General features: G+C 44.2%; 1 protein-coding gene across 4 annotated transcripts in view; it reads left to right on the top strand.

The window, feature by feature from the left end:
* The window catches only part of LOC140404363 (galactocerebrosidase-like), a 73,882-nt gene that overhangs the window by 16,979 nt on the left and 41,993 nt on the right, over nucleotides 1-14,910 (top strand). The window contains exon 7 of one of the 4 annotated variants that reach the window (XM_072492802.1): nucleotides 7,534-7,661. The exons of 2 other annotated variants lie outside the window; for them this stretch is intronic. In XM_072492802.1, the coding sequence (XP_072348903.1) occupies nucleotides 7,534-7,661 (128 nt within the window). Of the gene's footprint in view, nucleotides 1-7,529; nucleotides 7,662-14,910 lie in introns of those variants that run through there. One more of the 4 variants, XM_072492819.1, reaches the window with a different exon arrangement.

The following is a 14,910-nucleotide window of genomic DNA, read 5'->3' as shown; positions in this document are numbered from 1 at the left end:
CATCCATTACCAATGCCATCTCCACATCCTCTCCCTCTGGGGACATCATCACGTTTAATAGTCTCCTAACATGCAGCGACAATTGTCTCCCCTTTACAAACCCCGGCTGGTCTGGTGCACTCACCGTCCGCTCCCCAAGCATCCTGCCACCAAACCCAACAAAACATCTGAGGAGAAACTTCCCCAGCAACCATCGAATGAAAAGACAGAAAAAACAAACATCCCACACTTACTCCAAAGTTCACTGTCCTCCTTCTCCCGTCAGTCCATTGTCTCCCAAAAAATCCATTGCCTCCTCTGGTGTTCCAAAATAGTGTTCTCTGCTGTTAAAAGTCATCTAGAAGTGGGCTGGGTACAACATCCCAAACTTCACCCCTTCTTAAAGAGGGCAGCCTTCACCCGATTGAACCCAGCTCTCTTTGCCAGGTCCGCGGCCAGGTCCTGGTACACCCGAAGCTCAAACTCTTCCTAGGTGCACCTTCTCATCTGCCTTGCCTATCTCAATATCTTTTCCTTATCCAGGAATCGGTGGAGACTACCACCATGGCTCATTTGCCTGTGGCTTCCTCATCAGCGCCCTGTGCATTCGGTGAACCTCCAGAGTTGGTCGAAGGCCCCCTCCCTCATCAACCTCTCCAAGATCTTGGCAACATATATGCCGCTAGCCGCTCCCTCGATGCCTTCAGGCATCCCCACGATTCATGTGCAAGATTCTCCGATCCCCGCTGGGTCGGAGAATCGCCGGGGGCTGGCGTGAATCCCGCCCCCGCCGGTTGCCCAAGTCTCCGGCACCGGATGTTCGGCGGGGGCGGGAATCGCGCCGCGCCAGTTGGCGGGCCCCCCGCGCGATTCTCCGGCCCGTATGGGCCGAAGTCCCACCGCTAAAATGCCTGTCCCGCCGGCGTAGATTAAACCACCTACCTTACCGGCGGGACAAGACGGCGCAGGTGGGCTCCGGGGTCCTGGGGGGGGCGCGGGGCGATCTGGCCCCGGGGGGTGCCCCCACGGTGGCCTGGGCCGCGTTCGGGGCCCACCGATCCGCGGGCGGGCCTGTGCAGTGGGGGCACTCTTTTCCTTCCGCCTTCGCCATGGCCTCCACCATAACGGAGGCAGAAGAGACTCCCTCCACTGCGCATGCGCGGGAATGCCATCAGATGTCATTTCCGCGCCAGCTGGCGGGGCACCAAAGGCCTTTTCCGCCAGCTGGCGGGGCGGAAGTCAGTCCGGCGCCGGCCTAGCCACTTAAGGTTGGGCTCGGCCCCCAAAGATGCGTGCATTCCGCACCTTTGGGGCGGCGCGATGCCCGACTGATTTGCGCCGTTTTGGGCGCCAGTCGGCGGACATCGCGCCGTTTCCGGAGAATTTCGCCCCATAACTTCTGTCTCCAGGAAAGATTCTCCAAGTCCTTCTCCTTTAACCGCTTCTGAGTCTCCCGCATCACACCTACTTCGGCCGCCAACGAGGTTCCTCCTACTCCCCCAGCGTCTCCTTCACTTTCCGAATAGCCTGGCCCTGAGACTGTAAGCCTCTTTTCCACGCGGTCAATTCCAGCCTTTAGCGGTTCCACCATCTAGGCCAGGTCCTCCTGGGCTTCTCTCCTCTGCTGGCTGAACTTCTCATTCAAAAAGTCCACTAGGTGTTCCATCGACCGCTGGGCGGGCAGAGCAGGCCCCCTCCGCGATCTTGAGCTGTGGTGCATGAAGACTCTCTTGCTCCAACTGATCCCTTCTTCTCTGCCCACTTCTGGTCCGTGGATCCATCCACCAGTCACACCAGCGAAGTATAGCTTTCTCCAGTCACTTCAGCACCTTTTTCCAGCAAAACATCCACCCAACAAGCGGAGAAAATGTCCCAAAAAAAAGCCTCGAGCGGGAGCTGCCAAATGTGCGACCACTCACTCCATGGCTGCCACCGGAAGACTCGGAGCTAATCTTTTGTGTTGTGATCTGTGACGATCCCAGTTGATATAACTGGACCGAAAGATCCCAGAATGGAACCCTGGCTCAAAAGACTATAACTTTTACTTTTATTTAATAAAATATGGAGGAACAGGTATGCTAATTAGTTTTAACAACCAGGAAACATATTTATTAAACCTGAAAAGTTGGATTATTATACAATATTCCTTTACTCTCCCTCCTTAGCTTAACAAATACACACAAATTTAAAGAATAACAGGGATTATAAAGTGCATCTTAAACTACGAGGCTCCCATTAACACAAAAAGTTCCATTTATGTGCTCAAGATGATTGTGTAAAATACACGCACTCTGCTCTGAACGCAAGTCTGTGGATTTCTCCTCGGAATCCCCCCAGATGATCATATAAGAGTTTCAAAACTCCACTCCCAAAACATACTTTTAAAAACTTCTCTCATCATAATACTTTCCCTGAGTGTTTTGTTTCCAAATCTGGTCCAGGTTTTACAAATGACACTTTTAACCCAAGCTTCTGCTCCACTTTTAACAACAACTACAATCCCGGATGTTACACTACCCCCTTGTAGGCTCCTTTTGCCTTAACTACTTTTACACAAACTCCGAGATCCAGCCACAGATTTTCCAAGTTATTTCAACTCTCATTCCACAGACCGTCGTAAAATCCCACAAACCTGAACTTCACTTCAGATATCTTTCTGGCATTACAACTTTCTTCTCAGCTCTGTCTGTCTTTATTGTTCTGGTTCCTTTAACCTCAGACTTCTTGGAAACCTTCTTCATTTCTCTTGTATCCTTAACTAGCTTCTTTAAATAATCTTTATTGTTGCAAGTAGGCTTGCACTAACACTGTGAAGTTACTGTGAAAAGCCCCTAGTCGCCACACTCCGGTGCCTGTTCAGGTACACAGAGGGAGAATTCAGAATGTCCAATTCACAAAACAGCACGTCTTTCGGGACTTGTGAGAGGAAACTGGAGCACCCGGAGGAAACCCACGCAGACACGGGAAGAACGTGCAGACTCTGCACAGACGGTGACCCAAGCAGAAATCGAACCTGCATCTCCAACTGCCATCAAATTAGCTAAACTAAAACTTAAAAGCTTCTCTATCTAGCAAGGCACCAGTTGCCCTCTCTGTGGTCCTTTCTCAAGCCCAAAGAAACACAGTTGGAACTTAAATCAACCCACACACATACAAACACCTTTGTCCAGCATGAATCGAACTATGGGTTTTATCCTTCCAAGCCTAGAAAAATTAAATTAAACTGCCTCATGTCTAATGTTTACCAATGCAAATATAAACCACTTTAAACTACCTGTGTTTTCCTGACAAAACCTACCGGTTAGTGCACTATGATAGTTAACCAAAGCCCTTTACTTTATTTGTTGGTTATGGTACCATCTTTTGAACTTAGTCATGCTTACAAATGATGATCTGCATCACTGGGAAGTTCTAAAACTTTTGTGTGGATCACAAAATTTACTGGATAATGTTGGGAAATCATGATAAGTGAGAAAAGGAAATCCAATAATTGGGAATGTGTTCTGGTGGTATTATGTTTAAAGACAAACAAACTATTTCAAATGGAATTGTAGTAAAGACAAATTGGCTGAGTTGGTGGAACTAGATCTCCTAGTGTTCTCTTTTTTTACACATGAATGTTGACATCTGCTAATAATCTAAACTTGTCCAGATTTTGGGATGACCCATTCTATGTACAACAATGGCTGAATCCCTACAACAGCAAAATACTTGATGCTGCAAGTAAGACAGAGTTTGTTGGAAATACTCCACCGCATCTGTGGAGAGAAAAACGGTGTTAACACCTTGTATTGGTGATGGCTTGTCAAACTTCTGTTGAAACTCTGCTTCTCATTGAACCTCTACACCTTTATCTCCTCAGTGAAAATATTTCAAATCTTCATGTCACCATTATTTAATTTTTATAATTCATTCATTCACGTTATGTGTGTATCGAGACAGCCAGGCCAGCATTTATTATCCATCTCAAATTTCCCTTCAAAAGATGGTGGTTAGCTGCCGTTTTAAATTGCTGCAATCTGTGTGGTGGAGGTATACCCCACAGTCCTGTTCGGTATTCTTACAGGAATTTGACTCCACAATGATGAAGGAATAGCAGTATATTTTCAAGTATATGTGCAGTATATGTGACTTGAAGGGGAACTTCACGCCCATACTGCTCTTGTCTTTCTAGGTGGGAGTGGGTTGCAGGTTTGTACAGTGCTATCCCAGGTCATGTGTTCTAGGGAGGAGATGCTCTGGCTGATTTCACAATCCAGCTCTTGGTCTGTAACATTGTAGGTAGCAGATGAGAAACATATCAGCTATGTTAGAATGGCAGAGCAGACTCGATGGGCTGAATGGCCTAATTCTGCTCCTATATCTTATGAACTTATCGAAGAAGCCCTGCTGAGTTGCTGCTGTATATCTTGATGATAGTACGCACTGCACTGCATTGCATCGGAGATGGAGGAAGCAAATGTTTTATGGTTGTGGATGATAAATTGGGGGGTGCTAATCAATCAAGCTGCTTTATCTTGAATGATGTCAGACCTCTTGAATATTGTTTGAGCTGCATTCATCCAGACAAGCACAGTTTGCATTGTGGCTGAGGGAAAGGGTTAGGAGAGTCCGAAGGTGAGTGGCTAACCGCACAGTATCCAGCTTCTGAACTGTTCTTGTAGCCATTGTATTTGTATGACTGGCCCAGTTGATTTTTATTTTTTTTGTTCGATGGTGACCATCAGGATACAGATGGTGGGGTTTTTTGACAGTGCCATTGATTTACAGTGATGAAATTCTCTCTTGTTGGAGATGATTGTTGCCTAGTTATTGCTGCATTCCACGAAAGGTTTCTGGCGGAATCCAAATTGATGAATAAGTTTATCGATGACACTTTTCTGCGCTTTGCTGATGATTGAGACTTATGGGAAGGTAACTAACCTGATCAATTTTCCACTTTCTTGGCTAGGTGCCAGTGTTACAGTTTTATTGGAATATCCTGGTGAGCGGTTCAGCTTGTTCTGGAACAAGCACAGCAGCTGGGTTGCTTTCAAGGCACATAGCCTTTGTTGGAACACAGCTACCCCCTTGAAGTATTTTTCACCTAGCTACTGTTCTGGCCCTGCAACCTTCCCTCATCTGAAATGGAGAGCCCATGTCTCTTCTGCTAAAGCTGCCTAAGTGCTAAAAATACCCATTTCCTCCTCATCAACTCAGTTCACCATAAAAACTCAAGACTGTAAAAGTCTTGAGTACAGCTGTTGTATCTTTGGAAACTCTACTAAAACTTCACCGCACTACTGAAAAATACAGTGAAAAGTCTTGTTGAATATGTCATGCTACACTTATTTCTGGCTTCCAGGATATCTCCATTGTAAACTTCTTTTGCGCCTGGTATCCCGCAATTATGAGACTCCTATTTTTTCCTTGTTCCTACAATTGTCAGCCTTTTAGGTTCCATGCCTTGCCTAATTGCTACTTCTAATTTACCGGAATTCTCCATTAACCTCTGCTCCAATCAGGAATCCTGATGGTGTGGAGAATGGTGCGTCCCCCAAAGGGGCGCCAAACCCGTTCCTGTGATTCAATCCCTGTCTAGTGGCGGCATTGCGCTACCCGCCCCTCGCCGGCGGGAATATGTAAATTAAACTAAAGAAAACCTTTACACGCATGCAATTAATGGGCTTAAAGTCTGAGTCTCTCTCTTTCCCAACACCCCCCCCCCCCCCCTCCCCCAAACTCCCCAAATCGGGAACTCCACTGGGCAGGCTTTGGTGTGAGGTTAACCAAGCGCAGTCTTACTGTAGAGGAACCTGAGGGGAGTGGTCAAGGGAGCCAGGGCACACAAGTGCCCCTCTACTGCTGCAAGGTAGCAGAGGGGGCCCCCCCAAGAATCCTGCAGTTGGTTCTCCAACCAGTACTCCCCTTCAGAACCCCCGTCCGGAAACCCCTCCCTCTTTCTTCCCCCCCCCCCACCTCCCCCAAACTGTGATTTAGGGGAGTCTCTGATTGGAGCGGGGTCTCTGATGGAGGAGTCTGGGGGAAGGGGGTCAGGTCACCCTTGCTGTGGGATGAGGGTGACCCGCTAGTCCCGTGGTGGCAGGGAGGATGGCCCCACTTGGGCGGGTGGGGGGGGGCTCCATTAAAAATGGCTGCCCGATACTGGGATTCCAACGGAATCTGGTGAGTGTAGCCATCTGGGATGGCCACTTACAACCAGGAACAGAGAAACTCACAAAGCCTGGCGGGTAAAATGGACACAGCAAGATTCAGGCAGGCTCAAAGCCTGAGATGTATATTTGCAAGCAAGGAGACCAGACCGTATTGAAACTCTGACCAATTAGCATTTTGATGGGCCGATTAGCATTTGATAGCCCATCTTCACCAAGACAAAGGACTGGTACTCGAGCAACCGGTACAGTCCCAGACATTTCGGCGCCACTCCCTGTTCGAGGGAAGCGTAAACAATGGGGTCAGTGACCGCTTGGGACACGCCCAGCCATCCAGGCCCCCGCCCATTTATTAGTTAGGAATCGAACAGAGTAATCAGGGATCATCCAATTAGTGGGGTCCAAACTGAAGGACCGCGCAAAACAGCGCGAAAACCCCCAAGTATAAGAAGAGAGTCCGCCTTATGTTCGTCCTCTCTTGGACCTGATGCCCTGGCCACGGCCATTTCCAAGTGCAGCAACACCAGAAGCAAGTCCAAGTTCAACGCTCGCTACCAGGCGGATGAGCTAGATGAGCAGCAGTTACTTCCCCAGACCCGATAGATCCAGAATCGAACAACGGCCACTGTTCCTCTGACCTAAGACGGGTGCTTGAAGTTAAGTACAGATTGTCTTCGTCGATAGGCGTAGTTAACTAGTAGTGTTTATGTTGCATGAGTATTTGTGTGTAAATAAAGTACCCTTGACCTTGAACTAACTAACTGGTGTTTGGCTCTTTGATCGATAGCCGGTTGAACCTTGTGGTGGTATCATTTGTTACATGGCGACTCTGAGCATTAGAATATAGATATCAAAGGAAGAAGGGCAAACCCACTGATTGCTGTAGTTAGAGCAGAGCCACACAGGAAAAGAAGGCAACATGAGCTCTCCACCATGCATAATTCTGTCTGACTAAGGAGAGAGACTCGCACCTGAGCCACATTCACAGCACCGGTGGAGACCAATCCCAGTTCTCCTTTGGCGGGAGCAGTTGAGCTTCAGAAGATTGGATCCCAGCTCATGCGTTTTTCTCCTCTATCGGTGGTGGTGTCCTGTCTTGGCTCTTCACTACAAAAGAAAGCACAGTACAAAATTAACTGGTCATCTGGCTATTTTCCCCATACATTTATTGAGATCTACAGAGCATATCTCATTTGATTAGATTATGCAAAAATATTTTACTAGCATTCATTAGTAAACTGAATTGAAGACTAAAAATGTTTTCTAGCATTGTCCTTTCTGCAGTGAACTGGCATGCATGTGGCTCAGGCGTTAGTTAACATTGTGTGAGATTTTAGGATGGTTGTTTTGTGTATTTTCCGATGTAGTCCAGTGATTCTTTTTGTCTTTATCTGTTGCAAAGGTGCTACGCCAGTCTCTGGATAAAACTGGTTTAAAGAATGTTGGTATTATTGCTGCTGATGGAACTTGGGTGATCGCAAATGATATGTTAGTTGACCCATATCTAAATGGTGCAGTTGAAATTATAGGGTAAGTTTTGGGGCCTAAATTGCATTTTTTTTTTTTTCATATAGCCCATGGTCCAGTTTTATATCAAACTCTGCAGGATGAAAGTTAAAACCTATTTTGCATATGGGATATCTCATTTAATTCCTAATATTAGAAAAATTGTTTGTTTTAATATACCTTTCAAGATCCTGTTCTACCCAAGTGGTAAAAATATTCCTCCTTTTCCTTTTTTTTTTCGTTGAATGGAAAGGGATTTTAAAAAATACCAATGCATGCATCAAAAATGGAAAACCAGATTAAACATTAAAGGAGTGGCTTCATGGTTGCATTTTTAAATGGGTTGTTTTCCCACCTAACTCCATGACAAATGCAGAAATAAATAGTTGGCCCCGTATGGTTCTCCCGAGTTGGCCAATGTTTCTGACAGCATGGATGCGAATCTGTTGCCCTTTAACTGTATTCCTGTAAGCCTGTCAAATGGATTAGTAACCGGTTAGAATCTCCAAAGGGAAACTTCAGAACCTATTTTGAAACTCAAATTTTGGTAGAGTAGTAAGAAATGAAGAGATTGTATTATTCACGTGAAAACAAAGCCAGCTAAAATGGGCCTGAGGTCCTGTCAAAATTATTATCTCTCCCGCCTTATTCTTGGCTTAATTCTGTTTTTCTAATCAGTTATCATAGTTGTCATAGAATTTACAGTGCAGAAGGAGGCCATTCGGCCCATCGAGTCTGCACCAGCTCTTGGAAAGAGCACCCTAACCCAAGGTCAACGCCTCCACCCTATCCCCACAACCCAGCAACCTCACCCAACAGTTTTTGCAGCACCAAATATCCCACAAAACCTTAGCATTCAGCATTTATGTGCACAAGATCAGAGGCTCTTATGACAAATAATTGGATCATATATGTATGCATAAATAAATTACACTTGCGTTGCATCGTGTTGTCACCTATCTGTTAGGGCCAGGGGAGGAGAGATGAACTGATATATTCATTCCCTGCCCTTATTGTCTGTAATCAATATGGTTTCTTGGAAAGGTAGTTTTGTTCATTTCTAAGCTCCCTTTAATGTGTGGCCAGTTAAAAGAATCAGCAGCAATATTTGTGGGTTTAATAAAGAGGATTATTTATTCGTACAAACACCCTGAAAATGTAAACGTTACGTCACCTGCACACCACTCACTCAAAAAAGATGCAATTAAAGAATATAATGCACTTCTACAAGTGTAAACCAAAAGAATTGTAAAGTGTTCACATGTTTGGCTTATTATAGGGAAGCCTTTGTTGCAGGCCAGGGGAAAAAAAGTGCCTTTTTCCATTCTTGAATTGAATTCAGACTGGGTCACAAAACTGTAGTTAGATATCCAAATTGTTGCAGAACTCCCTCAAATAGATGAATTTTCAGCAGCTCGTGAAGCTAGGTACTTGTGGTTTTCGTAGCAGAGGTCAAATTTTTTTTTTTTTTTCTAAGTTTTAGAGTACCTAATTATTTTTTCCAATTAAGGGGCAATTTAGCATGGCCAATACACCTACCCTGCACATTAAAAGCAGCTCTCCCTGGTCAGCGAGCTGCTGAGGCGCGAGTCGGGGGAATCAGACAGCAAGGGAGCCAGTAATGGTGAAAACTCATGGGGGCTTATTTTTTGGCACTAAGTGCCGATGAATATAGGCTGCGATCTCGCCAGTGCGGCTGTCGAGAAACACCCCAACAAATACGTCCAAAACAGTACTTTGAAATGTTTCCGTGAATAATGCCCACAGTCTATTCGGATATCCAAAAAGCATTAAGTTGCCTCTTAAAGGGTTACTGCACAAGAAAAGAGCTCATGGTGGTGTGGGTGACATATTAGCATGGACAGAGGATTTGGCTAACAAACAAGAAACAAAGAATTGGGTAATTTTCAGGTTTACAAACTGCAACTAGTGGAGTACTGCAGGGATCAGTGCTGGAGCCTCAACTATTTACATTCTATGTTAATGACTTGGATGAAGGGATAGACTATATCATAGCAATATTTGCTGATGCACAAAAATAGTGAGGAAAGCAAGTTATGAAGATGGAAGCAAGGTATGAGGAGATACTAAGATCTGCAGAGGGATATAGTTAGGTTAAGTGAGGGAGCAGGAAATTGTCAGATGAAGTGCATTGTGGAAAATTTTAGGGTTGTCAACTTTGGCAGAAAGAAAAGAAAAGCAGTATTATATAAATGGCGAGAGAGATTGCAGAATGCTGCAGTACAGAGGGGTCTGGGTGAACTTGTACACGAATCACAAAGTTAACATGCAGGTACTGCAAGTAATTAGGAAGGCAAATGAAGTGTTACAGAGATAACTGCTTTATTCAAAAATCATTGTAGTGGCATATGCTGAATTGTGATGACGATTAAAATCAAACAAGTAATCATAATTCATGATCTATTTATAGACTATCATTAAAATTAATATAAAGTATATAGTAATAAATTGATTTCACAATCATGAACAATTCAGTGTACAAATAATTGCAATATTTTGCAAAATGCAGGCCTCCTTAACTTACAGAATACAAATGTGGCTGCATTCAACATTTTGTATTGAAGTCCAAAAATCATGCTGTCAGGTTGCATGTTATTTGTGTTTTATTATGTCGGGGAATTGGGCTGTCTCATAGTTTATTCATTTTATATCTTATTTGTGGAATGTTTGCTTTATTGCGAGGGGAATGGAGTATAAAAGTAGGGAGGTCTTCCCACAGCTGTATAAGGCACAGCACTCCAGCTGAGACCTGGTCTTTTCAACCTCTGGTGTCTTCAGGCTCACACAAAGACACAAGCCAAACTCATCCATTAACTTCTTTTTGCTGACTACTGCGCTCTGCTGGCCTGCCGTTAGTCTGACCTGCAAGATATAACAACATATTTTTCCAAGCGGCACAACGCTTTGGACTAAAAGTAAGTTTAAAGAAAACTGAAGTCCTGATCAACCTGCACCCCGAGAATGTAGACCACCAAGCATTGTCATCGAGGAAACAGAGCTGAATGTCGTCAAGCAGTTTACCCATTTGAGGAACGTCATCTTGTTTGATGCCACCATAGACGAGGATTTGAACAATAGACTTAGGAAAGCAAACAGCACATTCGGCAAACTCTACACGCGAATGTGGAGCAACCATAGCCTCAGAGCACAGACCAAACTCAAAGTGTACAAAACCTTAGTGTTCACCACTCTTTTGTATGGCACTGATCATGGGTCTTGTATTGCAGTCATGTACGCCTTCTAGAGCAGTTTCATCAGCAACACCTCCAGAGCAACTTCACCATCTGCTGGCAGGACTGCATCACAAATAAGTCCTGGAAATAGCCAACATCACCAGTGTTAAGGCCAACCTCCCAACTGCGTTGGGCAGGTGACATTACCTGGATGGACAACAATCATCTGCCCCAGATGGTTTTGGACAGAGAATTGACCACTGGTAAACAGAACAGAGGGGCCCAAGCAAATGTTTCAAGAGCTCCCTGAAGAAGTTCCTCTCTGTGTACCACATCAACCATCGCCAGTGACAAATACAGTCCGTATATGGTGATGCATGGAGATGCTGCATGATGAGTGCTACAGGCACCTTTTGAGACTGAGTGAAGAGCCAACATGAAAGAGCAGGAGGGGAATGATTGATCCAAATGCCCTCAGCAGTGACCACACTTTCACCTGCTCCCTCTATGGGAGAATCTACCGGTCGTGGATAGATCTGATTGACAACCAACAGGACTGCAAACGATGAGAAGGAAAATGCAACCTTCCAAAGATTTTAGTCCCTGAAGAAATACCAATGATTTGTGGTGGGCTATGCATGTGTTAAAAGCAGTTCAGAGAAGGTTCACTGGACTGATTCCTGGGATGAAGGAGTTGTCTTAGGAGAAAAAGTTGAGCAGGTTGGGCTTATACGCATTGGAGTTTAGAATGAGATTATCTAACTGGGCCGTGTAAGATTTTGAGGAGAAGTGACTGGGCAGATGTGAGAGGATGTTTCTTCTCGTTGGGAATTCTGGAACTAGTGCCACAGTTTAAAAAATAAGGGGTCTCCTTTTGAAGATTGAAATTAAAAATGTATTTCTGAGATTTGTAAGCCTCCGGGAGCGGTGGAAACTGGGTTATGTGAGAGGATATTATCAAGGCTAGATTTTTGATTGATGAGGAAGTTTGAGGACAATGCAAGACAGGCTGTTGCATGGTAAATTCCACAATCAGATCAGCCATGATTTTATTCAATGACAGAGCGTGGTGGGATAAATGACCTACTCGTATTTCTCATGATTGGCTGTTGGGATATGGTGCAGCTGGCCATTCCCTGTAAGCTAGGAGAGCCATAGGTGCATCACCTCAGCTAACCAAGCTTACTTCCAAAAGTTGGACTTATTGCAACTCTGCTCCAAGGTGAACTATAATTTTGCTGGCTGTGAAAAGGAAACCAGTAGAAAATATTTAAAACTGGCCCTGCCATTAATTTGATGGGACCTGTAAGGAACTCTTACAACAGGATTTCCCAGCTACAGATCCCCTCTTCCTACCTGTCAGTTGTATGAGGCCATTGACCTCTTGGAGAGGATTTCTACAGATGTTGACTTGCCCAATGGCCGTTCATTATATGTGAACTTCAATAATGAGCACTAGCAGGCTATTAATTCCATAGTATCACACCGGATCCTTTTATCTTTTCTTGCTATCCTGTCAAGTGTGAACAATTCCATGATGGCTAGATTTCGATGAGGAACAATTTTCCACTCCCAACTGAGGAATGTTGAGAACCATCGTTGGTCTGTCTACATGTGCAGTTAAATGTGGAAATCTGGAAGTGCCAATAGTGTTGCCCTGTTTCCCCACAGGGTGTTCCATTGCAAACATTACAAGTCCTGGCCCTGAGCAACTAGATTTACAATTCTGGAGAATTATTCTGTCATAATATTTGAAAGTTCCATTATTCTATAATTGTTTCTTGATTAATAAGGGGATCAGGGGTTGTGGGGAGAAGGCAGGAGAATGGGGATGAGAAAAGTATCAGCCATGATTGAATGGCGGAGCAGACTCAATGGGCCAAGTGGCCTAATTCTGCTCCTATGTCTTATGGTCTTATGTTTCTACGTTTTTTGATATTGTAGCATCTTAATGCCTTGTGTGTCCCCCAATAATTCTGCTTCCTGTAAAACGATTAAAAACTAGTTGTAATCTGTGCTTTTTACCTCTTGGAGTGTGATTCTCACGAACAGCAAACCAAAGAGGGGATTTTCCAGCTGTTCACACCGAGGGGGCCTTCAGGCCCTGTCGCTGTCAGTTGAACTTCCCATTGAACCCACCCCATACCACTGGGAAATCCAAGTCGGGGGTGCACCGTCAGCAGGACGGGAATATCCTGTTGGCCTGAACAGCGGGAAATCCCATCTTGATTTGCTTTTTATGAGAATCCTCATTCTGATCAGCTTGCTTGATTATTTCATATTTGAGGGATGCCACCGATCTCCTACCGAGGGTGTCTGTTTCAAAATCGCGCTGGATGTAAAATTCAACACTCTAGAGCCCACTAAATATTTGTGGGCATCGTTTCTGAGGTTGGTGGAGTGCGCTGTCCCATTGCTGCAAACGACAACATCAAAGTTAAGTATTTTGGATTAATATTCTCAAATGAGAACAGTTATGGTTCTGCCAACCCTGTATTTGTTGTATTTGATAGGATGTTGGCTTCGCTGGTAAGGCAAAGCATTTGTTGCCAATTCCTAATTGGCCTGAGATGAGCAGCTTACTAGGCCATTTCAGAAGTTAGTTGAGAGTCAACCATAATGATGTTCGCCACTTGTAGGCCATACTGGGTAAGGACAGCAGATGTGCACCGTGATGGGCTTTTATGACAATTGCTGATAGTTCATGGTCGCTATTACTGAGATAACCTTTCAATTCCAGATTTTATTAATCAAATTAAATTCCACCAATTTGAATTCTTGTCCCAGACCATTAGTCTTGGCCCCTAGATTACTAGTCCAATGACATTACTACCATGCCACTGACACCCTTGCATATAACTAGATTGTTGAAATTTTGTGACCAACAGTTTTTTTTTTTTAAAAAAGATTTGAGTTAGGCTTATATTATGAGATTTTAGATTTGTCTACTTAGCAATTTCTAAAGCAAAATGGAATACTTCTTCATAATTAGATGTAGTGTTCTTTCTTTAACCTGTTTAGTTGCATTGCAGGTGTCCTGTTCACTTCTAAATGATTTCAGTTATTATTATGGTAAATACTGAGGCCAAGAACTGCCACTGATGTTTCCCCCTGTCCTCCATTGTTTTTGGTCTGTGAGCTACCTTGGATCACTCAAAGAGTAGTATGTGTAAAGAAATATCAATTTTTCCAACCTTACTGTGGTTCACTGTGAGGTGGGCCGTTGGGGGCTATATATAGAACAGTACAGCACAGAACATGCCCTTCGGCCCTCGATATTGTGCCGAGCATTATCCGAATCCAAGATCAAGCCATAGAACAGCACAGAACAATGTATGTTTGTGTGTGAGATTAATTTATTTCAGCTGAAGGCAGTCAGATTGCAAGTTTAAATCAGTAAATAGTTAGATGTAAAAGCAAGTGTTTTGAAATGGAAATGAGCAAAGCTGATCTGGGAGAAGTAAACAACGTGGATGGAAATTTGCATTAAAAGATAAAGAAAGTTTGTTTGTGTTGACTTGTTGAATTGCTAAAGAGAAATGAAAGGAATGTTTAAAACTGGCAGTGGTCATAAGTGATTAAAGCAATGTAATTATGTTCATTTTTCCCAACAGTAGTAGCCATAAAAACAAGAAAGATGTTTATGTTCTGGGAAAGGAAACTTCCAAAGAGAGGTTGAGAATAAAGGGTTTAAAGATGAAAGAGCGAGAACATATTTGTTCTTTAGGGTTCTGGCCGAGGTTGGTATGACTGGTACAGGCCTAGAGGGCCAAAGGGCCTGTTCCTGTGCTGTATTGTTCTTTGTTCTTAAACATTGAAATCTGTGTTGGGAGGAGTGGCAGTGTGATGTCTTGGAGTGTGCTTTGCTGAGAATAGACCTATGAAGTAAACAGCCTCTGGACACCCCCAGAGAAATGTTTGTTTGTTCCAGAAGGCAAGAATGTCTTACCAACTTTCAAGTTACCATAATTGATCTAGTCATTTGCAGTACAAAACTAGAGTAGTGCAGAAAAGAAGACACAGACTATCGAAACCTTCTGCCTTGCACTCCTCAGGATGGATGCATGAATACCAAACTT

This window comes from Scyliorhinus torazame, chromosome 2 (genome assembly GCF_047496885.1).
Source record: "Scyliorhinus torazame isolate Kashiwa2021f chromosome 2, sScyTor2.1, whole genome shotgun sequence".
Taxonomy (NCBI): domain Eukaryota; kingdom Metazoa; phylum Chordata; class Chondrichthyes; order Carcharhiniformes; family Scyliorhinidae; genus Scyliorhinus; species Scyliorhinus torazame.
The sequence above is the reverse complement of the archived record's forward strand: the minus strand, read 5'-3'. Positions and strand labels throughout refer to the sequence as shown.